This window comes from Octopus bimaculoides, unplaced genomic scaffold (genome assembly GCF_046866305.1).
Source record: "Octopus bimaculoides isolate indiv1 unplaced genomic scaffold, ASM4686630v1 contig87, whole genome shotgun sequence".
NCBI lineage: Eukaryota > Metazoa > Mollusca > Cephalopoda > Octopoda > Octopodidae > Octopus > Octopus bimaculoides.
In genome coordinates, this window is record NW_028315337.1 from 44767 (window position 1) to 72231 (window position 27465).

Sequence of the window (27465 nt, forward strand, 5' to 3'; positions counted from 1 at the left end):
ACAAATTAGGACCCCAAATTAACAACAGGATGGAGGTTGGTAATCAATATATTATTTAGCTACATCTGGGTGTGCATAGGTTCATTCTTAATAACATGCTCATGTATTGTTTATAAGAAAAAAAAAAGAAGGGGGAAAAAAAAAAAAGAGAAGCTACACATATAACACATAACTTAGAAGCAGCGCTACGGATGTACCAACACACACGAGATTGAAACATAGCCAACCTCATGCACTTCTCATGAGGAATTCCGGAAGAAGCTTCGTGAGACCACTACTGAGACACTTCCGAAAAAAAAACTGTTGGAAAACAGTTTATAGCAGAGACTCCATCTAAGAATATCTGAAGAAGGAATTGTATTCCGAAATACCATTGGACTATAGATAACTAAATTACAACAGGTATATAGTCCATTTTTTTTTTGTATTATAGTGCATTGTTGTACCATTCAAAACTTTTTATTCTTTACAGACAATTATAATGTTTATAATTATCTGGGCAAATTTATTCAAGGATGTCTTCAATCACTCATCTTATGGTCAGGCAGAAATAATTAATACTTATCTTCACAGCAAAGATTTTGATACCATTCTGTGATATGTTTGTGATGTATTAGACCCAGTTTCATTGATATGGTTTAATAATGCTGGAGGTGTCATCATATTTACTACAGGTGATTTCACATTACATGACCACTTTTTGTAAGGGAGTTGATTAAATTTACACTAGTATATTACTGGTCATTTGATATCAAGAAAATTATGAACTTTGTAAGGGGTATATCTAAGATCTTAAATAAACTTCAGCATTTTATAACTGGTCCTTCCTTTATTGACTCCCTTAAAGGGAATGGATAAAGAATGTCAGCTGTTACTTAAGTTTTATCAACTCTAGAGAGATTTGAAAAGAGTAATTGCAAAGAGATGAACATAAATACTATAAGCCATTTTAGGTTGGCACTCTTTCACACTTCTGCACCTTTCATTTATGACATGCTTAATGAAAATAAGATAATGAGGTAAATTACTTACTCCGAAACAACCAGAACCTACTAATTTGCCTTTGACTAAATTGGATTGGCTGATTTCCCAGCAATCTGAAGAGATAATGAAAAATGGTAATTATAAAAAAAAAACATCTTAAAATCTACAATTTATATTTATTAATTTGCTATTGGTATTATTATATTTAACTAGTAGAGTGAAGACATATTTTTGCCTCTTCAATCAAAACACAATCTATTCCAGTATGAGCAAATGAAATCTTCATTGAAATACTAGTTAAAAGAACTATAATTTCCTAAGGAATGCTTGCCTTTGATGCCCATAGATAGACAACGATGGTTTGTTTCACAAACTTTTAAAATTTAATTTACACACATTAACATATTTACTTCCAAATTTCTCCCTGACAACTCATCTTCTTCACACCCCACTCTCCTGTTTCCCAGTCCTTTCATACTCTCAGAAACTTATCTGCACAATATGTCGCTGATGAATCTCTCTCCCATGCAACTCATCTTCCTAATCCCTTTCTCTCCAACTGTGTTCACTTACTGCATTTCCTCTCTCCTCCATCTCTTACTTTCCTTTTGCACTCCCATGAAGTCACCTGCTTGTTCACCCATCAATTGTCTGTATTACTTCACATATATACCTCCTTGTAACTTGAAGGTACACCTCAACATATTTTCACCATCTTCTCTCTCTTTTGATGACCTCACTAGTATTAGTGCCATGTAAAGTGGTTGGTGTTAGGAAGGGCATCCAGCCATAGAAACCATGCCAAAGCAGATAGCAGAACTTGGTTCAGTCCTCTGGTTTGCTAGTTGGTGTCAAACCGTCCAACCCATGCCAGCATGGAAGACAAACGTTAAATGATGACAATGATGATCTATGGTGAAGGAGCATCATAATGGAATTATAAGACCTGATGACACCTGAAAGCCACAGATGCATATTGGAATTGTGCCTAGTAGAAGACACTGAGATCAATGACTTAGGGCAGAAAGCCTAGTTGTCATATTTGTCAGGGTGAAAAAAACATCTTTGTGTTGAATACCCATAAGAACAAGAATGATTAAGAAAAAAGAAATGAAAATAATGAAGATCAACAGCGAAAAAAAAAACCCAGTTTCCTGAGAACAAATACCCAAAACTTTGAGGATGGTGAGTGAAATATCTTTAGGCCCAGTAATAGAAACAGATGAGCAAACACCTCCTCCCCTAACAGTACCAATCTGAAATACCACACCTTCGGAAGTTCAGAACATAAAGAATATGCAAAACAGATTATTAATAAAATTAAAACAAAGACATTAACCATAATTAAAAGAAAATAATCCTAGCATATTAATGTTTCCTAACATTGAATATCTAAAAAAAAATGCTTACTGGTGTATTTGACTGCACTCAAATACAATCTGAGAACTGGTTAAGTGAACAAGGGCATGGAGTACTCTAATCCAATCATTCATGTTTCATTTTCTTTAATTATATCTTGTTTTAATTATTGTGTTTCATGGTCCTTTTTTTTTATATTTCTATTCAAATTTGTGTATATATATATATATACACACACACACACATTTAGGCACAGGTTTGCTTCCCAACCACATGGTTTTGGGTTCAGTCCCACTGTGTAGTACCCTGGGAAGTCTGTCCTACTATGGCCCTGACCAAAGCCTTGTGAGTGTATTTGGTTGACAGAACTGAAAGAAGGCTGTTGTGTGTGATTCTTTGTTTTGACATTGTGTGACAGTTCTAAAAGACCATTCTATCATACAAGTAGTGTAATTTATTTTCAATCTTTCATGAAAACATGTCCAATTATGGGCTAATATTTTGTTTGGAAACAAGTGAGAGTTGGTGACAGAAGAGCCATCTGGCTGCACAAAATCTGCCTCAATGAACTTTGTCTGATTCATACAAGCATGGAAAAATGGACATTAAAACAATGATAAAGATTACACACATACACACACACGCATATATTTGTGTGTATACTTCTAAATTTCTTAATACATCCTTCCATATGTTGTATAATGTCTCTCACTCTCTTTGTATTTGTAAATGTGATTTTATACCCACATTATCTTTTCTCTCTTTCTAACCTTAGGTGAGAGTTATGTATTTTATTACATTTCTTAAAGTTTTTGTGGCTAATATCACTTACCGTGTCCAAATCCAGCAGTAGCTGGAACTGTTTTGGCCTCATGACTTGGAGGAAAGCGTAGTCTTGTTTCAAGACCTATTAATACAACCAAATGAATAATGATGGAAGCAACATTTATACCAATGTACAATGTTAAAATAAACATACAGACAATATAGATGTGTCATAAACTAAAAACTAACACCTCTCAACATATAAATCTAATGTCACATTGGCCTAACTTATAATAAAGAGGCAGCAACACAACAACATTCTGAAGATGAGACCATGACAGTCTAGAAACATTTTTGCTAGATTTAGGAAGTTTCTTCTTTCAAACAACAACTTACAAAAAAATATGAATAAACTTCATAAAAAGAAAAGATAAAATTAAAACACTCATGTTTTCAAGATGTGTATTTACCAGCAAAAAAATCTTTGATAAATCAGTGCTCCCCAAACCTGCAATATTTATTTTGTGAGTTATGTCCCTTTATACTTGTTGCAACTATCGAGGTGAGGTGGGGGTTTGATGTTTCTGACTAAAATCCATGGAGTACTCCAAATGGAAAAATCTAAAAATTGAAACCAGTAATAGAATGCAAGCTATTTCAATCCTGCACTTGATGGAACATCTCTGAGAATTCTAACTCTTATTGTTATAATCATCATCATTTTAATATCCAGTTCTCTATCATACTGTCGAAGGATGCATCTTCGGAGAGGCTTATCATCATTTCTTCTCTAAACAGTGTCATTTTATATTAGGTTCAACATCCAGAGCTCTGTCACCTTTACTACAACCACCTCTGCTCTTCTAAACTACCTAGCTACACACTATTACTTCTTCATTCAGCCCCAAAATAACAGACCTCCTATCTCATTTCTGTCTGACACTCAAACTGAGTCCCTTAGGGTTAAACACTTCTGGAAATTTCACTTTTATTCTGTTTCTCCCCACAAAATTTAAATTGAGCATCAACTACATCAACCTATAAAAGTAATGGGTGCTATCCCTCCTCCTTCCACTAACTGAAAAGATGAGCTAATAAGGAAGCACTTTCATGGCCACTCAACCTACTAGAAATAATAATCCCAAATCCCTCAGACTACACCCTGCTATTTAAAAAAGGAAAAGATGGGAGGGTCATGGCTAGATGCCTCTGATCATGAATCCACATTGAGGCAGTGAAAGAATAATAGTATTAGTAGTAGTGAAGGAGGAGAAAAATCTGTTTTGGGTACTTTGCATTATCAGTACCCAACCCCTTTTTGATTGCCAGTTAGTGATGTCAATCAACATTAATTCCAGTCACCTCTGAGATCAATATTGTATATTGATAGGAGGCAGGTATATCAGATATAATTATCTTTAGTATAACATTCTTTATGTTGCTGTTGTTTTACCTTAGGTGAAACCTGACTGAACAGACTTATGCTCAAATGAAAAGCATTTGAGCTGTGAGCATCCTATTTATCTTTTTGTATAGCTAAGACAATGTGATCCTTTACTAAATTATTAGAGTGTGAGTAATTTGAGGTAATGTGGCTGCTATTCCTTATAGGCTCCACTACTACATAGAGACTTCCTCACTGACTCACTACTTGTCTTTATTTTCTTGATTCCACCACCCTCTGAATAGAAGAAATACAAAACTAACACTGATGAAATTTAGAAAGATGAAACAATACTGCAAGGTATTTAGTATCATGCTTTACATTTCTTTTTTCAAATTACAATTTGCAAACTCTACTACCTGCAGAGTTATGTTTATGATAATAAATAAGATCAGCCATTGTATCAAAAGTATTTTTCTCGTGCAAGTAAAATTTTCCATCTGGCGTTTCCTTTATATGGTAGTGGCGAGACTTCCTGAAATTTAAAAAGAAAAAGACAAGAACAAAAACTAAATAAATTAATAACAAAATATAATTAAATGTAAAGTAAAACTCCACCCAACCACCACCAGCCTGAGCAATCTACTTTTGTCATTAATCTCCTATCCATGGAAAGGTCAAACATTAACAGCTGACCTTTATGTGCCTCATGGTAATGGTCAACTATTGACTCCATAGGAAGGAAAATGTAAACCAACGCAATATAAAATATTTTAGAATACATCCAATCATTTCTTTTCAGTCCTTTCTTCCCCAAATTATTGTAACCTCAAACCATTACCCCATGTTTTCCTTGAATTTGTAACAATTTGAACTGAACATCAACTCCCTTGATCAGTTTATTTCCTTACACGCTTTCAAACAAATAAGAAAAGAATTTTGTTTTCATATATTCAGATTATGAAGATGATCTTTCCTTAAATTATGTTATGCCAGCCTTGAAATGCTGTTTTTAAGTTGCTTTTGTTTTCACTTTAGCTCTTGGACAATTGCTGGTCTTGACAATGCAGACTGTCTTTTTTTTTTGTTCTTTCAGACATACATAGCATGTATTTAGGGATACAGTCACCAATATGTCTTACCATATTTAAGACAGTAGAAGATTTGACTAATTTCTAGTAGCTTAACCAATGATGTAAAAGTCTTCTTCATAAACCTCTGTTTTAGTATAGGCATCTTCCATGTTATGGAAGCATTGCACCACTAAAAATCTTGCCATAATGTGGCAGTGTGAAATATAAAACCTATTCAACTATTGACTATTTTATGTTCTGGAATATCATGTTACAACATAGTTTTTATTCAATGCAGTAACATAAGAGGGGCCTTCATTTGTTATGTATGCTGACGTATAATGTCAGAGTTTCTTTAAACAACACCTTTTGCATCAGTTATAATAATGTCAGTTACTCCTTAGAAGTAGCTTCTAGCCTGCATTTCCACTCTGTTCATACAACTCACTCATCTATCCTTTTGTCATCAATCACTCAAGCTGTATATACTTCCTCACTCCACGTCTCATACTAACTATTTCATCCCATCCTTTCTCCTTGAAAGTCATTCCTCTGAAATTTCTTCTCTGCTCATGTTTGCCCTGTAGCTCCTGAGTTGTAATTATTCATGATCATTTATTCATGTCAATTTAACTGGTGTCAAAGATGAGTGATATCCTTTATTCCACATCAAACCATTAAAAACAGCAAATGTCAAAACTACATCAAATATATTATGTTTTTTATTAAATTCATATCAAAGTTTGTGGACAAGAGCATCATCAATTTACAGGTTTCTAATAAGATAAACAATTATTTACAATATTTTCAATAGTGGCAATAACAATGGGGTGTCTATGCAACTTGGGCAGAAAAAATATAAGCCATTTTTTTGTCTTTTGAAAACAACAGCTTATCAATTTTTTTTCATTGTGGTTTACATCTTACATAGATATATGTCAGCAAAAGATATGCACACACACACACACACATACATTATACTAGCAGAGATACCCGGCCTTGCTTGGGATTAAAATGGCATAGATTTTTATTGCTGTACTTGTTTCAGTCATGTGACTGCGGCCATGGTGGAGCACCGCTGTTGGTCGAAGAAATCAACCACAGGATTTATTTTTTGTAAGCCTAGTACTCATTGTGTCAGTGTCTTTTACCAAACCGCTAAGTTACGGGAATGTAACCACAGCAACATCAGTTGTCAAGCAATGGTGGGGGTACAAACACAAGACACAGGCACACACATATACAAATATACACATATATACGACAGTCTTTTTTCAGTTTCCGAGTAAGAAATCCACTCAAGATTTTGGTCAGCCTGAGGCTATAGTAAGCATATATATATATATATATATATATATATATATATATATATATATATATATATATATATACATATGCTTTCGGTGCGAATGGCTTTATTATACGGTGCCGTATTTTACAATCCTGTAAATAATAATAATGGTATTTTTATATAAGCTTAAAGCTTATGCCATTCACCGTGCAATGACTAACGAAAATAGTCTAATAATGGAGCATATAAACCCTCGACAGAAAAAAGGCTTTCCCATCTGCGTGGGATGCAAACCCACATCCCTTTGTTAACATGACTGTGTGTGTTACCTTCACACATGGATAGGAAAGCCTTCTTTTTCTGTTGAGTGCTTATATGCCTCATTATTAGACTATTTTCCTTAATCATTGCATGGTGAACGACATAAACTTTAATGTTATATAAAAATACCATTATTATTATTATTATTTACAAGATTGTAAAATACGGCGTCGTATAACAAAACCATTTGCACCGAAAGCATATATATATATATATATATATATATATATATATATATATATATATATATATATATATATATATATATATATTTCTATATATATATATATAATTTGAAAACATGAAGTTTCGTAACATTGTTTACAAAATGATAGCCGATCGTTTGCGAAGGAGTGTGTCTACAGTCAACACTGAGGATTTTTGGTTTGGTAACTACTGCTGTCTCCCATGTTCATGCACGACCAACTATATGTCGGTGTGAGTAGAGCAACGGATTCAGCAAATTTGGAAATTAGTTGTGGAGAAACAGAGAATATCGTTTATATTGTGTATCACTCAGTAAAAAGACGAAATTTAAAAACTGTTATCTCTCTCTGTTTACACCATCGCTAGAAGGGGACTTAACTCATGTTTGCAAATGGCCCCGACTTGAAAATTGTTAGAAGTTATGGTTTAAAATTATTTTTAATGAAAAAATTCACGTGTTAGGAAGCAACAAAAAAAAAAAAACAAATGGCCAATTCCGGGCATTTTCGACCATGAGGAATCCATTGGTGCGACTCCCAGATTGCTATCTTGTAAGGTGTGGATTTCTATAGATGCAACACACACATACTCACAAACTCAGCTTTACAATATGTACTGAGATTTTTATTGCTGTACTTGTTTCAGTCATGTGACAGCGGCCATGGTGGAGCACCGCCGTTGGTCGAAGAAATCAACCACAGGATTTATTCTTTGTAAGCCTAGTACTTATTGTGTCAGTGTCTTTTACCAAACCGCTAAGTTACAGGAATGTAAACACAGCAACATCCGTTGTCAAGCAATGGTGGGGGTACAAACACAAGACACAGGCACACACATATACAAATATACACATATATACGACAGTCTTCTTTCAGTTTCCGAGTAAGAAATCCACTCAAGATTTTGGTCAGCCTGAGGCTGTAGTAAGCATATATATATATGCTTTCGGTGCAAATAACTTTACTATATGGTGCCATATTTTATTGCGTTTTGCAACCTTTTCAATAGTTATTGACTGTCCATTGTCAGAGCTGCATTCTTTTTGTTTGTTTGTGCACATGCATGTGTGCATGTGTATACATATATGTATGTATGCATGTTTGCGTATGCATGTATGTGTCTGTTTGTGTATGCATATATATGTATGCATGTGTGTACATTTGTATGTATGTATTCTGCATATTCATGTTTGTGTGTTCATGTTTGTATGTGTGAGTGTGTGTGTTTGTATGTATTTGTGTGTGTACCTCTGTCTCTGTGTGTGCATATTTGAGTGTGTCTATGTGTATGGGTTTGTGTGACTATGTACATGCACCTATTATGTATGAATATGTGTCTCCATGTGTCCTTGTGTGTGTGTAGGAAGTGTGCATGTGTGTATATGGTCATGCGTTCCAGTCTTCATTTGTGTATGTGTGTGTGTGTGAATGTCTGTCCGTATTATGTATGTACCTATCTATCTGCTTACTTACATATCCATTTATCTATCTATCTATATATATATATATAGGTAAATGGATTTATAATTTGTTTCAAATTTGTGTGAATGTGTATAGAATATATATATGACCATTCCACATGATTTGGGACTTACTGCCATAAAAGATTGGGTTGAGAAATATGGAGAAGTGATACCCAGTAGATTTACTGTAACCTTCATACTAGATGTGGTCAGCCTCATCCTCGAAAACAATACATTCCTTTTCAATGGATAAAATTACCTCCAAATTCAAGGCACAGCTATGGAGATGCGATTTGCTCCGGTTTTTGCGAACTCAGTATTGGGATACTTGGAACAAAACATATAAAACAAATTGAAGAGAACTATGGCATGACCTTTAAAAGACATATAGAGGACACATGGAAAAGATACCTTGATGATTGTTTCCTAATTTGGACCAAATCCCTAGAAAATCTGAAAGAATTCAGCACCCTCCTCAACCATCTACACCCTAGTTTCAAATTCACAAGAGAAATAAGCAACACACAATTACCATTTCTTGACATAATGGTAATTAAAAACAACATCATAATCACAACTGATATTTATTACAAAAGCACAGATACACACCAGTACCTATATTTCAAATCATGCCACCCAACACACACAAAACGCAACATCCCATATTATCTAGTCAGGAAAATTTGTACTATAGTCAAGGATCCAAATCTCAGAAACATACAATTTATAGAACTTAAAAGATTTCTGCTCAAGTAAAACTACCTTCTCCTACTTATAGAAAATAGCATACAATGAGCAAAAAAAGATACCTATAGAACAACTTAGGGCAACATGACAAAGACGAACCCTATTTCTAGTAACATGCAATTTGCATCACCAAAACATTTTTAACATCATCAAAACAAATTTGTCAATCAGAAAACAAAGTGAAAAATTGAAAAACATAATAACCAATCAAATACGTATCTTAAGCAAAAGGCAAAATTCAACATGAACAAACAGGATGAAACATTCACGGTATCCAAGTGTAATGATAACAGATATGGAATGTGTCAATACATGCATACCAGTAGATCCATTAAAATAAAAAATGGACAGATTTTTGTAAAAACAGATATGAATTGCAAAAGCAGAAATTTGATAAAAGTTAATGGTTTATTAAAATGTTCAAACCTGTTCTGAACGGAAATAACAGCAATAATATAACAACCAGTTAATGATGTGGGTTAAAAAATATCTCTAGCATATGAAAATAAACAAATTACAGAATATTGGTACGTCTGGCAAACCTGTGTTGTTTAAGCTACATGTGGATTGGGCGAAACCATATTCTAAAAATTCAGCTTGTTGAAGCGTTCTCAGAGGTACTAAAGTTGTCAAGGACTCAACTGTCAGTTTGATGATTATTCAGTGTATGAAAGTGCTAATTTAACTTTATGAGCATTACAAAATATTTTTTCTAATGTTAAAATACCATAATAAAAAATATGAAAACCAGACCATGTTTTAACTTTATTCAACTGATATATATATATATATATATATATACATATATATATATATTTATGTATGTATTTATATTATCTTAGTTGAAAAACTTCGATAAGGTAAATATGTTAATAGTTACCAGGGTAGCAAAATTCACAGAGAAGCTGGGATATTATACCTAGTTAAAAGGTAGAAATTCCATGTTAAAGTGATGTATTTTGAATTGATATAATAAAGAATAAATGGAGCAAAATGCATATAATAAAAAAGTTCCTTTAATTCCTTTAATATATATATATATATATGTATATATATGTATATACACACACATATGTAAATAAAATATAAGGATAAAATCTATATAAGATTTTATCGAGTAGCCAGTGTGTAAACCAAAAGGTATTGAATTTTTTCCTTTATATATAAAATACATTATAATATCAAGGGCCATTACTGTGTGTAAAAGCCACATGTTTTAATGGGACTCTAAAGTCAAACTACTTCAATAAGTATACACATACGCCGACATTGAAGGAATGAAAACTAGGAGAAATTTCTTCAATAAAAAAAGGTTTAGTTGTATACCATTAATGATTTCGTGGTCACTATGTATTACCATGTTCTCCACTCATCAGTACGAACATAACTGGGAAAAATAAATATATAAACATCTGTGTACATGCTAAACAAACTCAATGCATCCAGTAGAGCATATACAAATGTTTACATTTATAAGGCCAATTAAAGGGATCTCTGCCCAGTTCATCTTGCCATGTGTGTATAATCGAAATAATTCAGCACTGAATATATTCTGATTCAATATTTGTAAATAAAATATAAGGATAAAATCTATATAAAGTAAAAACTTAGATACCTTGTATTAAATTTTTTCCTTAATTGGTTTACACACTGGCTACTCGATAAAGTCTTACATAGATTTTATCCTTATATTTTATTTACAAATATTGAACCAGAATTATTTCGATTATACACATGTGGTGAGATGAACTTTAATTGGATTTATAAGTGTAAACATTTGTATATGCTCTACTGGATGTGCTGTGTTCATTTGGTACATACAGATGTTTATATATTTATTTTTCCTGGTTATGTTCGTACTGATGAGGGGAGAACATGGTAATACATAGTGACCACGAAATCATTAATGGTATACGACTAAACCTTTTTTTTTACTGAAGGAATTTCTCCTAGTTTTTATTCCCTTGATGTCAGTGTGTGTGTATACTTATTGAAGTAGTTTGACTTTAGATTTCCCATTAAAGCGTGTGGCTTTTATGCACAGTAAGAGCTCTTGATATATATATATATATATATATATATATATACATATACACACATATATACACGTCTACATAACAGCTTACTAACAACTCTACCCGTGTGTATATAAACTGGGGATATTGGGGTATGACTACCTTCTATGTATGCTTCCTATTTAGCACTGGGGGTGTTTCATTTATGAGGATGTACTCCTGTATTTGTCAGAGTGTTGGGTGTTTCGGGTGCTTGGATAAAATGTGGATGTCAAGTTGACCCAGTGTGGCTCCATGTTGGTAGAGTATGGAGGACTGTTTTTTGTCATCATATTGTCTCAAATGTTCATTTAGTCTCTCTGCAATGCTTCTAGATGTCTCACCTATGTACTTTATGTTTTTGTCTTTACAATCACTCTCTATGCACCTTATGCTGTAGACTACACTTCTAGTTCTACAGTTAATGCCAGGGTTAATCTTACATACCATACAGTTATCATTGGTGCATGTAGTATTCTCAAAGGGGTACATCCTACATAGTTGTGATCTGATGGAGCTCCCTGGCTTTTCAATGATCTTAATGTTGAGTTTGGCCTCTTTCAGAGCTTTCCTAAGTCTAGTTCTCCATGGGCTGTGGCCTCTACAAACATCACTCCTTGATATTTGTCAGTCTTGTACCACACGTTCACCTGTTTGCTTTGTTACAAGCTCTTTGTATTCTATTCCAGTCTTTGTTTCTATATCTAGGGCAGGTACCACTGGTTTCATTACAAATAATGCTAACTTCTTTCTAGCTCCCCTGTATACCTGAACCCTATCTTTCTGATCATTTCCAGAGAATTGCATGCAGTGCATGAAGTTCTGTACATGTTTCTTTGTTTCATAGGGTTTGCATAGTGGGGACACATTGTTCATTATCCTAAGTCTGCTATCATTATGCTGATTTTCATGTTGTGTAACAAAGCTGAGTTCTTGTGAACAACATATTTCAAAGCTATGGGTTTTATGTAATAGGAGTGGAGGAGCTGCACTCTGTTGTTCACAGTCTCTAACCAAAGCTTAGTACCAAGGACAGGAAGTCTATTGTTAGGGTGCCTAGTGGGGTAAACTATAGTTACTTTGATACTTTGGGGGAAGGAGTTAGCTTCATGATGGATTCTCTCCATTATGTTCCTCTCGGTTTCTACACTACAGTTACTAGAGTTTGTCCTAACTAGAATATATATATGCATACACAGAGATGCATACATGCATACATACATATATGTATACTCATGCACACACATACGCACAAAGAAACAAAGAAAAAGAATGTGGCTATGATAACAGACAGAGTCAACGACTATTGAAAAGGTTGCAAGACGCAACCAAAATTTTAGAAAAAATAAATAAGTAAATGAGTGGAAATCGAACTGGTGAGTGTGTAAGGCACTAAAAGAGAATGACTCTCCCCAGACACAATGAAAATTATTAAATTATCAGAAAAATATTATCAAAAAGTATATAAAATTTCACATGGATACTTTGAATAATTAGAATTAAGGGAGGCAGGAAGGCAATTTTCTGGGCCCAAATGAGCAAAAAGTGTGCTTTTGTTCTTTTTTGTTTTCCAGATGATTCTGAATCTGATCTTAGTTTTTCTTTAAAAAAGTGTTTGGGTGGACACATGCCTGGCCACTTTTTACATCCACACACATGTATGTACACACACAAACACATTTATAGCCTCTTACACAGTTTCAGTCACTCAAAATCCACTGGTAAATTTGAGGCTATGTTTGATGACATCTGCCAAAAGGGACTGAAATGAGAACCAGATTGCAAAGTGAACTTCTTTGCCTGCCAACTATATTTCAGAAGTAGTTTCATATCTTCAGTGGAAAGATCTTTCATTTGAGACTGAGGTGCAGGACAAACATCAACAAAAGTAAAAGGAAAGGAATTATATCTCTGATAAAGAAATACATAAAAAAAAAAGATTTAAAAAGTACAATTGAGACTCATTTTCTGAAGTTATTTGAAGACTGTGAGGTACTTACTCTTTACAATAAACAGAGATAGTGTAGACATTTCCTTTTGTTGTGGAATCACGCACCATGAAACAACCATCATGACCATCCTTCTTCAGCAGCATCTCACAATACTGTCGAGTGATGTCTTTATAATACCAACTATGAGAGAGAAATGGAACAGTAGTAGAGTTGGTGGTTAAGATATTGAAATAGGTTAGTAGATAAGTACAATAGGAAGATGAGGTGGAGGTGGTAGATGCTAAATGGAAGGAGGAGGAGGGATATGATAGAAGATTGTTAGAAAATAATGTGCATGGAATGACTCAGGGATTAAATTGATATTGGTTTCATCAGTTTAGTAATTCTAATTGTTCAATTAAAGGAACTCTCTACTCATTGTATTATACTCTAAGTGGTTGAATATTCCAATGTATACATGTTGAACATGTCAACAGTTTATATATTTATGTGTGTGTGAGTATGTGTGTATATTAAACTGTGTCAAACAAATGAGAGGAGAGCATTCAATACATGTTATAGAGGATATAGTTAATTGAAAATAAATTTTTATCTTGTATCTCAAGTTTCATGCCACTGTAATCTTGCCTGAAGATTGCAATGCTGTATGATGAATATATCTTCCTTACAAAACTGTACAATGAATATATCTTCTTGACTGACAGTTTCATCTTGTGATTTTTCAAATTGAAATAAAAATACCAGTCACTGAAATCTGTATTTCCAATTTCTGAAATAATACTACTCTACATGTAGTATTGAGTATACAATACTCTAACCCATCTCCCTATCACCCTACACACACAGAGAGTACTTAAAGTAAGTTCTTTAAGAATTTTGAAAATAGAAAAATTTCAATAAAACAAAATTATTGAAGTAAATATAATAATTTCTAAACATATGTAATATAAAAATAACAGGAGTAATATTTAAAATCTGATTAAAAAGTCAAGGCAGTTTGTTGAGCCTACCCTGAAATAAAGACTGGTTATATTATAGTGTAACTGAGTATTTATACTTTTATCATAATTCAGAATAATCAGTATAACCCTTGTTATAAAACAAAACTTGGTGGCCTGAATTACAGGTACAGCACTCATTGAGCTCCAACACTCTGTCCACCCAGTTTTGCTCACAAGATTTAGGTTATAATAAGAGACACTTGTCCAAGGTGTCATTCATTGTGGGATTCAAACCAAGCACTTTATGATTGCAAGGTAAACTTCTTAACCATTTGACAAAGCTTGCAACTTCTAGTTAAGTTTGTAATATTCCGAGAGGTTAACTGAAGGCATGTTTGTTATCTAGAGTGAGAACTTGGGGGTAATACTGAGGCAAATAGGATTACAATGTGGAAGATAGGGCTCAAATTTGGCATAATACTGAGTGAGATAGGGTTAGAATCTGGAGTAATACTGTGAGAGACTAGAAACAGCAGTAACTATGCAGTAAGTGCTGTTAGAAACTGGGATAATAATGTTGGAGAAAGGGTTGGAAACTAAGGGAATACTGTTGGGATAATGTTGTAAACTAGTATAACAACATTGGAGATAGGGATATAAACTGGAACAAATAAGAAAATCAACTGATGTATGTAGTGACAGATTGCAGGAAGTAATGATTGTGTGTGTGTGTGTGTGTGTGTGTATATTTAGAAAGTTGTTTTTTGTGGCCAGTCGGAGAGTGACCATTGGTTTTGAACCTAATAAAACACTTAGCTGTATAGTTGACTCATCAGGCTCAAATGACTGGAGACACATAACCTCTCTACTATTGGAGGGAGGAAAAAAATCATGGTCAGTTAATTTTGTAAACAAAAAATTCTGAACTTTGTGGCTTTTTACTTTTAACTATCCATTTTGGTTCACCATGTGATGGTCGGATCCATTTAGTTTTACTTGGACCGCCCACACCTTTAATGTGATGGATTATCCTAGCATCTGTTAATTGGCTATAAAATGGGAAGTTTTGGCTCGCTAAGTACCAAGGGAGGAGAGCTTTGCTATGAGTGACCTGGGACTTTGATGTGAGAACATTTTGATTTCAAACCAGAATCCTTGACATTATGCTTTGCATCTTACTAACATTTAAATAGAATTGTAACCAGAATTTTTGTGATGCTGTCTTCAGGTTTTTCTAAACTTTCTATGTAATGTTTTGACAATGATAATATCCTACCAGTCTGCTGTATCAAATTTTAGAAAATGCTTCCTTGCAGTCAATTGCAACTTGTCTTTGAATTTGTTATTTAATATCTATTCTGATGTCAATTAATAGAGGACATAATATACCAGACTTTAAAACCACAATTCATGCAACTACGAACATTACAAAAAGGTAGAGTTATCCCCTTTCAACAGATGCCAGTTATGTCTACAATAGGCCCACTGAAGATATCTGGAGATGGCAGCATTTCCCTAGTCAGCAAATAGGGAATTCTATGTTTCCAACACAAATTTCCTCTGAGGGCACTGACTAAACATTTTGGGAGTTAAAAAAAATATCACATGCCTGCCCTAGAGGACATTTAGATTTATCTCTGCATGTGCATTCAGGACAGTTCTGAATCATCAGTTGTTTATTGACATAGGCCTTTAAACTAATAAATGTAAGAATCTTCTATATTTATTTGTTAGGACAAATACAGGTAGAAGATAGAAAGACAGAGAGAAAATAGAGGGGGAGGAGAGATGAGAAAGAGAGCGAAAGAGAAAACACTTTTACTTTTTTTCTTTTAAATTAAGGAGTGTCAATTTCTTAAAGCTCTATCTCACAATTGATATGAAACAATACATACACTTTTTTTACTAACCAAATCAGTTTGTCCAGTTTTGGCCTTCTATACATCGTATGTATAAAGAGAAAATTTTGTGTGTATATTTAGAATTGAATTGTTGGTGATCTGATGAGCTAGCTTTATTTAAATGCATTAATTTCTGAATATACAAATGTACTGTATAATGCTAAGCATGTGTATTAGTGTGATTATGTATGCATACATTCTTCCATACAGAAACTAATATTACATGAAGAAGGTTACAAAATGGCTGTAATCCTATGGAAGTCACATGGTTAAATATACATACATATATATATAAATATATATATATACAAACATACATACAGGGTGTGCAAGATATTTGAGGACAGATTTATGTTTATAAGAAAAACAGATAGATAATAACTTTATTAAAAAATACTATGAGGATAAAAATAAACCTTCATTTCTATAATGTTATTCAATAAAGCCACGTTCAGCTTCTATACAAGATCTAAATTGTCTACATGCTTGAAACAAGTGGTCCTGGTTCATTTTGGACATTGCTCTGAATATGGTGGCTTTCAAAGAATCTTTGGTGTTATGGGCATGTTCATTGACTTCTCTCTCAACGCTCCACACATCCAATGAATTGAGTTCTGGGGAATTGGGAGGCCAAATATTAGGAGTTATGTGATCATGAAAATTTTCAATCATCCAGTCCTGCATTACTTGAGCCTTGTGTGATGGTGCAGAGTCTTACTGAAACATATATGGCCTTCATTGCATGAACAGTCCATTAGGGTAGAGTGAAAAAGGTACTTTTACACAGATTTTCAAAATATGTTTTCAAGAATATATTTTTTATTGCGAAATCCTTTAAAAGCAACTGCGTTAAAATCTGAAGTTCTTAAATTTACATCTTCAAGCTCTGCAGCCCACTTGAAATTTTGAATGATGAGCAAAAAATCAATTTATAACATATTTATCGTTCCTCATTTTATTTTTTACATTCACTGTCACAATTTGATTTTCTTTTGCAAAATCCTTTAAGAACAAAAGTGTTAAAATCTTAAGCTCTAAAATTTATATCTTCAGGCTCTGCAACATACTTGAAATTTCGAAATTATGCGAAATAAACAGACTTTTCGACTTTGTTTTCTTTATTATTTTTAATACGAGGTCACTGAATATATGTGTTACATGAGGTCTAGATTACATACACATTAGAATAAAAGTGTGTGTAAACCAATTTTTGATTCTTGACACATTTTGGTGATAAAAATAATCAACATTTCCAATCTATTTGAAATAATTCCATGTAGCTAAATAATACGAATTGTTGCAGTGTATTCCTTTTCATTCCAGTAATAAAGCCAATTAATCTTTTTCGTAGACGAGAATTAGCATCTCACTTTCAAATAAAGAATGGAACAGTCAAAGATTTGTTGTTTTAGAAATTCCTAAAACGACATAATGCTAAGTGTTTGTTATGTTCAAAATAACTAAAACTAAACAATTCTAATTGATTATTGCTACATTACCTTTCAATTTGAAGTCCTTTAAGTCGAATAAATCTTTTGTTGCTTTGTTTTTAAACACATTACACTTTGTCTGAAATGATGGTATATTTTTTCTATTTTTCAGAGATTTTAGTAATGCTTGGTACTTTAGATAAAACTCTCTCTTTTACTTGTTTCAGTCATTTGACTGCGGCCATGCTGGAGCACCGCCTTTAGTTGAGAAAATCGACCCCAGGATTTATTCTTTGTAAGCCTAGTACTTATTCTATTAGTCTCTTTTTGCCGAACCGCTAAGTTACAAGGATGTAAACACACCAGCATTGGTTGTCAAGCGATGGGGGGGGGGGGCAAACATAGACACACAAACATATATATATATATACATATATATGACGGGCTTCTTTCAGTTTCTGTCTACCAAATCCACTCACAAGGCTTTGGTCGGCCCGAGGCCATAGTAGAAGACACTTGCCCAAGGTGCCACGCAGTGGGACTGAACCCGGAACCATGTGGTTGGTAAGCAAGCTACTTATCACATACTTAACTGACTCAACCATAACACAAGGGATAGATGTCTTTTGCCAAAAAAGAATTATCTTTTCTGCTTCAATCTCGACAATTTGTTTAATTGAAGGATTTTTCTTAACTACATTATTTTCTTTTTCTCATTCAAATAAAACACATTTTAGTAAGTCATTGTAAGTTAGCAAAACTTGCTCGCTAAGATCACATAGAGTACCAAATATTGGGTGTTCAATATCATGATGTGTTATTGAATTATGAATCATCACTAAATGTAAACAGCACTAAATTTAATACAATCATTAATTTTAATACAATGGCCTAAAGTCAAGGTACAAAGTAGAAAATTTCACAAACATACGATGTACATCCACATGCAATGGCTGCTGCAGCAGCACTTGAGAGATGTTCACACCCCCGTTCTCTTTATAGTCAATGTGGAACCTCAAGGTATTAGTCAATTGTATTGAAACTTGGTATGCAACCTCTTAAGGATACTATATTTACTGTTTTGCATTCTGCAATGTAGAAATATGTATATGTTACAACTTATAATCCATGAAATCCAAAATTCAACCAAAAATAACGATTTTTAAAATTTTCAATTGTGTTGTGAAGCCTGAAAAAGTATTTAATGGTGATTTTTTATACAATTTTCTTTTAACCCTAATTTGCAACAAAATATCGATTCTTGGTTACCAATTTTGAAAGTTGTATTTTTCACTCCACTCTACTGTTCATCCAAGACTTATCAACTGTTTTGAGGACCTCAGTGTAGGTGGCAGAGTTAACTTTAAGACCTTGAGGAAAGAAGTAAGGAGGCATCACATGTCCCTCATTGCTGACAACCCCTAAAACCATGATAGTTACAGGAAATTTTGTATGCATAATTCTTGGAACTTCAGAAGGGTCTGCACATAACAATCTGTCATTTCTTCTGTTAACTTTTAGATCTTGGTCAAAGTTTTTTTCATCTGAGAAAAACTAAAACAAATCTTCTTCTGCTGGACTTTTTCAATTTGTTTAAGAGCCTTTTAAATCTGATGTAACAATTTTCTTTTGCTTTTCCTGACATAAATTGATCCTTCCTCATCACATAAGACTAATATCTGATGTCATTGTTCCTTCTGACACATGGAGATCTTTTGCAATTGATCTCATGGATTTTCTGGGATTGTAATCAGTTTCCTGGGATTGTAATCTGATGGAAATCTTTGGTCTCTAACTCCTTACGAACTTTGTAGATGAAAGTTCCAGCAACATTTAAAAATTGAGATATTTCTAAATTGCTATGCTCAGCCTTTATAGCCACAATACCAGAATGCCTTTTCATTTCTTGAGTAAGCAGAGTGTCTGCCATTATTATTTTCTGAAACAAAGATTATATAGAGTTAGCAAAAAATGCAGCAATGACCAAAAAAAAAAAAGAAGTATGTCCTCAAATACCTTATGCCCCCTGTATATATATTCACCACTTATACCTCCTGACTTTATGGTTATATATATGACAGTGTGTATATACGTGTGTGCATGTATGTATGTACTTGTACACACACACAAAAGCAATCCCCATGCATTATGTATATATTAAAATATATAGAAAAGTAAACATTAAAGATCTTACTCAAATATTTCCAGATCACACAATTTCTTCACATAGTTGGATGGAATGTAGCCTTTCTCCCTGTGAGAAGAGAGAGAAAGAAACAGGTATGAGAGAGAGAGAGAGAGAAAGAAAGAGAGAGAGAGAGGAGAGAGAGAGAGAGAGAGAGAGAGAGAGAGAGCGAGAGAGAGAGAGAGAGAGAGAGAGAGAGCGAGAGAGAGAGAGAGATAGAGAAGGAGCAACGATTATTTTGAAAAAAAACTGTAAAAAGTTATAAAAATGAAGGAATTCTGTCATGGCAATAGAATTGGTGGAAAAGTGATATTTTCAGAGAAACATAAATTTGCTTTAACAATGTAATAATATTCTGCCCCAAGAACTCTCATTCATTGTATTTGGTAGAAAACAAGTATAATAAATCAATTAGGTTGTAAATTTGTTTGACAATTTCTGAGGATTCGCTTACCAGAATGATTCACTCCATTACCTGCTCACATATCTCTCTGCCTCTTCTACCACAACTGCAATGAACTAATAAGATATTGGCATCCTTTCACCCAATACATCTCTCCCTTTTTCCTGTGAACATCCTTTATTGTGTATTACTCTTTCAGATCCTTCACCAAAACACTTTCTCCAATTATTACTTGACAGAATTACAACATCCTTGAAATTCCTTCTTTGACCCTGAGCAATTTCTACAGATAACCACATACAGATGTTTAAGCAAACCATCAAGAAGGTTAATCTCATTGATCTAGGAGAATCTAAAAATACCATGAACACTACCCTACCCCATCACGCCTGCTAACTTACCAAAAAATTATTGTAAGTTAATGTAACTTCCTTCAACAAATCTTTTTTTTTTGTTGTTTAAACAACTGGCGCCACACATTTTTTAAGTTCCTACATCTTGGTACAGCTTTGTGAGATGTAGCCCCTGAAGAAAATACACTGAGCAGTGTAATCTTTGGGTGGCATCATGGAATTACTGAAGCAACAGATCTGTAGGTGGGATCTAGTTGTTCAACTACCCTGCATTAGGACTGTTTAATCAAAACTGACTTAGGGTTAAACAATACCATGTCTTTATAATTACAACAAAATGCCTACCAGAACTAGAACATCAAGTTAACACTGAAATACTTTCTACTAAGGCCTGAAATTTGTGAGAAAGAGCTAGTAATCTACACCAACCCTGGAGCTCAACTGGTACTTATTTCATTGACCCCCGAAAGAACAAAAGGCAAAGTTGACCTTGGTGGAATTTGAACTTAGAATTTAAAGAAGGACAAATTGCCACCAAGCATTTTGTCTGGTGAGCTAACAATCCTGTCAACTCACCACCTTAAGGGAAAAGTAATAATGATTTCAAATTTTGGCACAAGGCCAGCAATTTTGGAGAAGGAGGAAGCAAGTTGATTACATCGACCTCCTTACTCAACTGGTACTTATTTTATTGACCCCAAAAGGATGAGAAGCAAAGTCGACTGCGGTGACATTTGAACTCAGAATGTATAGACAGATGAAATGCCAGCCAATGTTTTGCCTGGCATGCTAATGATTCTACCAGCTTGCTACCTTAAAGGGAAAAGTAATAATGTTTTAAGTAATACTGATATTAAATTCAAAGATTACCAATTTGAGATTAGATCTTCAATTTTTAAGTGTTTATTTTTTAGTAGTTTTCAGTTAATCACTTTTTTATATGTGAGATATACATTTCTGTGTGCTCAAGGTGTGGAGTTCAGGTACAGACACAAGTTTTCTCCTTGTGCTCAGGGATGATAGGGATAAGTACACTATAAAGATAAATACAGAATGAGAAAAGGACAGATAAATAGAGAGACAGAGAGAAAGAGAGAGTAAAGAGTTAATCAACTTGCCCTCGTTTGTTCTTTGCAAGCCACCAGTGCTCATTGGAGTCATTAAGTATTTCATAGCGCTCTCCCTGCATGAGATAAGTAAATTATAGTTATTAGACAGTTAGCAATGCTATTTATTAATGAACAATGTTTTCTTTTGCTTTTTTGGAGCTGCTGTATATGTTGAATGTAAAATTTTAATTTTAATATGTTAACCAGAGGTTCAAGTTGTACAGCAAACAGAGTTTTAATACTTCTTGAACAGTTGGCTTCTGCATCAAAATATATGGCAAATATTTTTAGAAGAATTTCAAACATGCAAGCATAGAAAAGTAGACATTAAAATGATGATGATAATCTTCCAATACAGTAAACTCACAGAATGGAATATATTTTACATCTGGAAAACAGAAAATATATTTTATCAGTAAAATCAATAATGTAATTTTTTCCTCTTACGATAGCATTTTCATATGAAATTAATTGCAGAATTATAAATATAATTTATAGAATTTCTGTAGTATATTTGAGGGTATATAAATATTTTGTTATATACCCCAGATTAGCCTTACAAGAGCAAACTATGATGAAAGCTGTTCAAACCTCGATTTCCCCACATTTCAGTCTCAAACAATCATGGACTACATTCTTGAATGTGTCATTTTCTATGGCTTCAGTGTGTGATATGAAATTTGGCTGCTATTTCTAGCAAATTGAATGACTACACAGAGGCTCCTTATAGCTACCTAGTTTCAGATACAAACATTGCAACCTAGTTTTAGCTTAAATGCAGCATCTCCATGAACAATTAAAGAAGCCAATCAATCATGGATGAAATTTCAACACAGGACTGTAACTAAGGTATCTCTAATATATAAAACAGAGATGTCTGTGTATTCGCTTTTCACGTGAAATCGACTTCACCAAATGCTTCCATACTTGTGATGCATGAATAATTTGACCTCGGATAAATGTTAGGCTCTTCATTTGATTTTTTTAATTAAAAATAAATAATATTGCTTTATATATATGATTCACTTCTTTAAAAAAGTTCCTCAATGCTAACTTCCAGGATTGACGTAACAATGGCAAAAAGCTTCACTCTCTATTTTGACGTTTTTGTACCAAATGCTTACATACTTGTGATACAATGTCAACTTCCGGTATTGACGTAGCAACGGCAAAAAGCTTCACTCACTATTTTGATGTTTTTGTGTATTCGCTTTTCAAGTGAAATCGACTTCACCAAATGCTTCCATACTTGTGATGCATGAATAATTTGATCTCAGAGATAAATGTTAGGCTCTTCATATTTATGATTCACTTCTTTAAAGGTTCGAAATATTTACTAAGTCCACAAATTTAAACATTCCGTCCAAGAGCTTTTATTTATATGACTTTTTCATTTCATGTTTATTTCATTCATTCTTCGCAATATTCTCTCACCCCCCCTCTCTCTCTCTCTCACACACACACAACACACGCACGCGCGCATATACACGTGTGTCTTTGTAAATATGTTTGTATACATTTATGTATGTGTGCATGTGTATGTGTGTGAGACAGAGTGAGAGAGCGGTGTGTATGTAGTATTTACTCTCCCTCTCTCTCATACACACACACACACACTCACAAACAAAGATGTATGCATATTTATGCATGTACGCATACATGACAACAAACCTCTCTCTATCATTCTCTCTCTGTCACACACACACACGTCCATTTCATCTGATGTGTGTGTGTGTGTGAGCGTGGGGGGGGGGGGGTTCCACAATCGCCATTTATTTCAATTACTCTTGTGAGGATATTCACGTAAATCATTTTTTCATTTAATCCCCATTTTAATTTTCGTAAAAGTTTCCAAGTACCAATGAGGCTTTTTGGTGCATCTTCAATTTTCCCTTTCATGAGAGGCGCCCAGCCATCATTCATCTGAGAGTCCATCTACAGAATGTCTTAAAATTTCTATACAGCATATTTAGCTTTTTTACTTCCAGTATATAAGCAACAATTTCATTCCAGGGCAACGCCGGGTGCCTCTGCTAGTAATAAATAAATATCATGACAATGTGTTTACATCTGTCTACATATGCAATGATGACTAAATATCTACAGATTTATTCCGTAGTACAGTGTAGCATTAATAAAGAAGAAATATAATTGATAAAGGTATACAGGTATAATTAAATATTTCCCTTGAACCTCTCCTACCCTCTGTTTCTGAAGAAAGCAGCAGCAATCACTGCCACCCCATCATATACATCTGTTTTCCATGCTGGTATGGACTGGATAGTTTGTTAGAGTTCAAGTCAGTTCTTATTCAAAGTTACTTCCTTCTTAGATGGATCAGAGGATCATACCTTACTTGTATGTTCCATTTTTGGCATGTATACTATGGCCAGATGTCATTCCTAACACCAACCACTTTACAGAGTGCATTGGGAGCATTTTATCATGGCACCAATACTCTAGAAATTGCCTTCTCTTCTGCAAGACTAAGAGGTCTTCTCCATGTTGTCTGTGTTTTACCAAGACAAACATGTCTAGAAGTATGAAGAGAAGTTGAGTGATGATTAAGAGTGTGAAAAGGATGAGAGAGAGAACATGAATATGTGTGCAATGGGGTCAACAGAGTGATGAGAGGGTAGGAGAGGTTCAAGGGAAGTATTTAATTACACTTATATACCTATATCAATTATGTTTCTTCTTTATTAATGCTACACTGTACTACAGAATACATCTGTAGATTTTTAGCCATCATTGCATATGTAGACAGATGTAAATACATTGTCATGATATACAATACCTTAGTTACAGTCCTGTGTTGAAATTTCATCCATGACTGATTGGCCTCTTAAATTGTTCATGGAGATACTGCATTTAAGCCTACTATTACTAAGGGCTTAAGTGAAATGGAGAGACCAATTTACATATATAATGTGATGCTGGCAGCTAGGTTGATGAATAAATTGCTGGAGTGTAACCAGTTTTCTTCAACTGCTGTACTGTACTATAGAAAGGTAGATATCCTAACTTAGGTTTGAAACTTGTCTGGCTTATCTCTCTTTTTCTGTCCATGTATATACAGGCAAGGTGTTTCTATTTGTCTATACACAGTGTTGGTTAAACATCTATATATATTCTGTAGTACAGTAATGAAAAACTTAATGCACCAGTAAATTGTTTATTAAGCCAGAGAAGAACCTAGTTCTATTATCACAATAACAACATATTACATATATATTAGTCAGAGTGATGTCCTCATCTTGATTGTTCTTTCATTATGTTCAGGCTGTGTACACTCCAGCTTTCTTTAGGTGTCTTGTGATTAATCTTAGCACCTTGCCTGGGATTGAACTAAGAACCTCTAGGTGACTGCATAGCATTTTAGTACTTTTATCCACTACACTATGACTGTAAGCAGTTTTCATTGATGTCTTATGTTGACTCTGTATTGATTGGATAATAAGACACCTGAAGAAGGTTGGAGCATACACAGCAGAAAGGTAGTGAAAACAACAAGTAAGATGAAGACACCACTCCAACTAATACATAATATAAATTCCTCATTTCAGAAATATAGAATTGTATTATCTTACATATAGTTATCAAACAAATTATTATTTAAAGAAAGAAGGCTGTGGCTTTATTGAGTTTGACAGTAGCCTAGATATGATATAACAATGGCAAGCAATGTTTATAGCTGTCTCATAAATTATTAAATGAGGAAAGAATGATATGGTTTCACTAAATTCAGAAATAACCAAAATGTTTTCAAACATCAAAAAATGACCTGTCCATTTATCTCATAAATTATCCTTTAGTTTCTTTTTTCAAATAGATCTACAACTATGTAATTTCTGCCAAAGTCAATCTGTATTTTTGTGAAGGTCTGGTTGGAAATATGCATTATAAAACAAGACTCTTGGAATATTTCTTAATATATTTTTATACTGTTTGGTGGTTGCATGGTCTGCAATTTAAGTAACCTTAATAAACATTTTATTGAAAAAGATTTTAATAATTTATTTGCTTGTAAACCTTTATCTTTTTTTCATTTGCTTCTTGGTAAAGCCATGCCAAAATTATAAATTATATTAGCCACTTGGCACACACACACACACACATTATATTCACCTCTAGTTTATTGCTGTTATTTTGTGATAACACAATATATCTGAGTAATTTTCATTCTCCCAATATTTTGCCAAAGTCACAATATTTTATTACAGGTAATTAGTAATAGCTACTTAGTAATCAGTGATAACTGTTTTGATTCAACTTTAGATTTGATTTTTAAAAAATAGTTACTAAAACTTGGGACATTTCAGAATCAAGTCAGAATTACCTCCCTGGCTTAGTTCTTGGCAGCTCTTTTTGCAATGACCAGAATTTGTTACGGAGCACTAATGATACTGAATGTATGCACATATAACTTCTTTTTCGGGCAGACCATATTTGTATAAGTGGAAATTGCATAGTCTTAAACAATTTTATCAATAATAGCTTCTGATTTTATTGATCCCGAGTTTGGCTTAGGTAAGATTTGAAATCAGAACAGCAAAACTAAACAGTTTTAAATAATAGTTCTTAAATAATGCATGGCAAAGCTTATTAAGTACAACACAGATTTTAAAAATTGTACTTTAGGACTTTACAAAATATATATTAATGTTCGAGTGACTTGAAAAATGTGCTATAAAAATTTTCTAGCTTTTAACATTAAAATAGCATTTTTAAAAAACTTTCATGAAAAAAAGCAGCAATAATTTATTTTCAATTTCTTCTCAGCAAATCTCCCTCAATACATAACCTGGTGTCCTTTTGAAAAGAAAAAGATGTATTAATGGAATTGTAACTATACACAATCAGAGCCAGTCTAGGCCTAAACAATAGTAAAATACATATAAATACAAGTGCGCATGTACACACACATATACATACACATACACATGCAGGCATGGCTGTGGGGGGAAAAAGCTTGATTCTCTACTACCTGGTACCAAGTTCAGTTTCACTGTGTAATACCATTGGTCAACCAAAGCCTAGTGGGTGGATTTGATAGACAGGAACTGAAAGAAACTTGATGTTGTTATTGCTGTGTGTGTGTTTTGTCTTTGTCTTGACATCATGTGATAGTTGTAACATTCTCATACAAGCAGTGTTAAATATTTGCACATGTGTCTGGGCAAAGGAAAATATTACCTTGCTTGGAAACAGGTGAGAATTGGTAACAGGAAGGGCATCCAGCCAGAGAAAATTTGCTGCAACAAATTCTGTTTGAACCAAGCAAGCATGGAAAATTGGATGTTAAATGATGATGATATACACATATATGTAGACAGATAAATATATATATATATATATATATATATATAGAGAGAGAGAGAGAGAGAGAGAGAAGAAATTTCGGGTATGGAAGCATGGACTGGAATCAAGGGGCCTTAGAATTAATTTAGCAAAGACCAAAATCCTAGTAAGTAGGAAAATAGACAAATCACATATCCCTTCAAGGAGATGGCCCTGCTTGATATGTAGAAAAGGTGTTAGGAG

General features: G+C 33.7%; 1 protein-coding gene across 1 annotated transcript in view; it reads right to left on the reverse strand.

Moving 5' to 3' along the window:
- LOC149129268 (tyrosine-protein kinase Btk-like) overlaps positions 1–27465 on the reverse strand; it is a 117123-nt gene that overhangs the window by 37941 nt on the left and 51717 nt on the right. The window contains exons 5-10 of the mRNA XM_089346642.1: positions 21931–21995; positions 20066–20125; positions 13648–13779; positions 4912–5027; positions 3176–3250; positions 1033–1097 (exon numbers count right to left, since the gene is read on the reverse strand). Coding sequence (XP_089202768.1) covers positions 1033–1097; positions 3176–3250; positions 4912–5027; positions 13648–13779; positions 20066–20125; positions 21931–21995 — 513 coding nt within the window. The remainder of the gene's footprint in view (positions 1–1032; positions 1098–3175; positions 3251–4911; positions 5028–13647; positions 13780–20065; positions 20126–21930; positions 21996–27465) is intronic.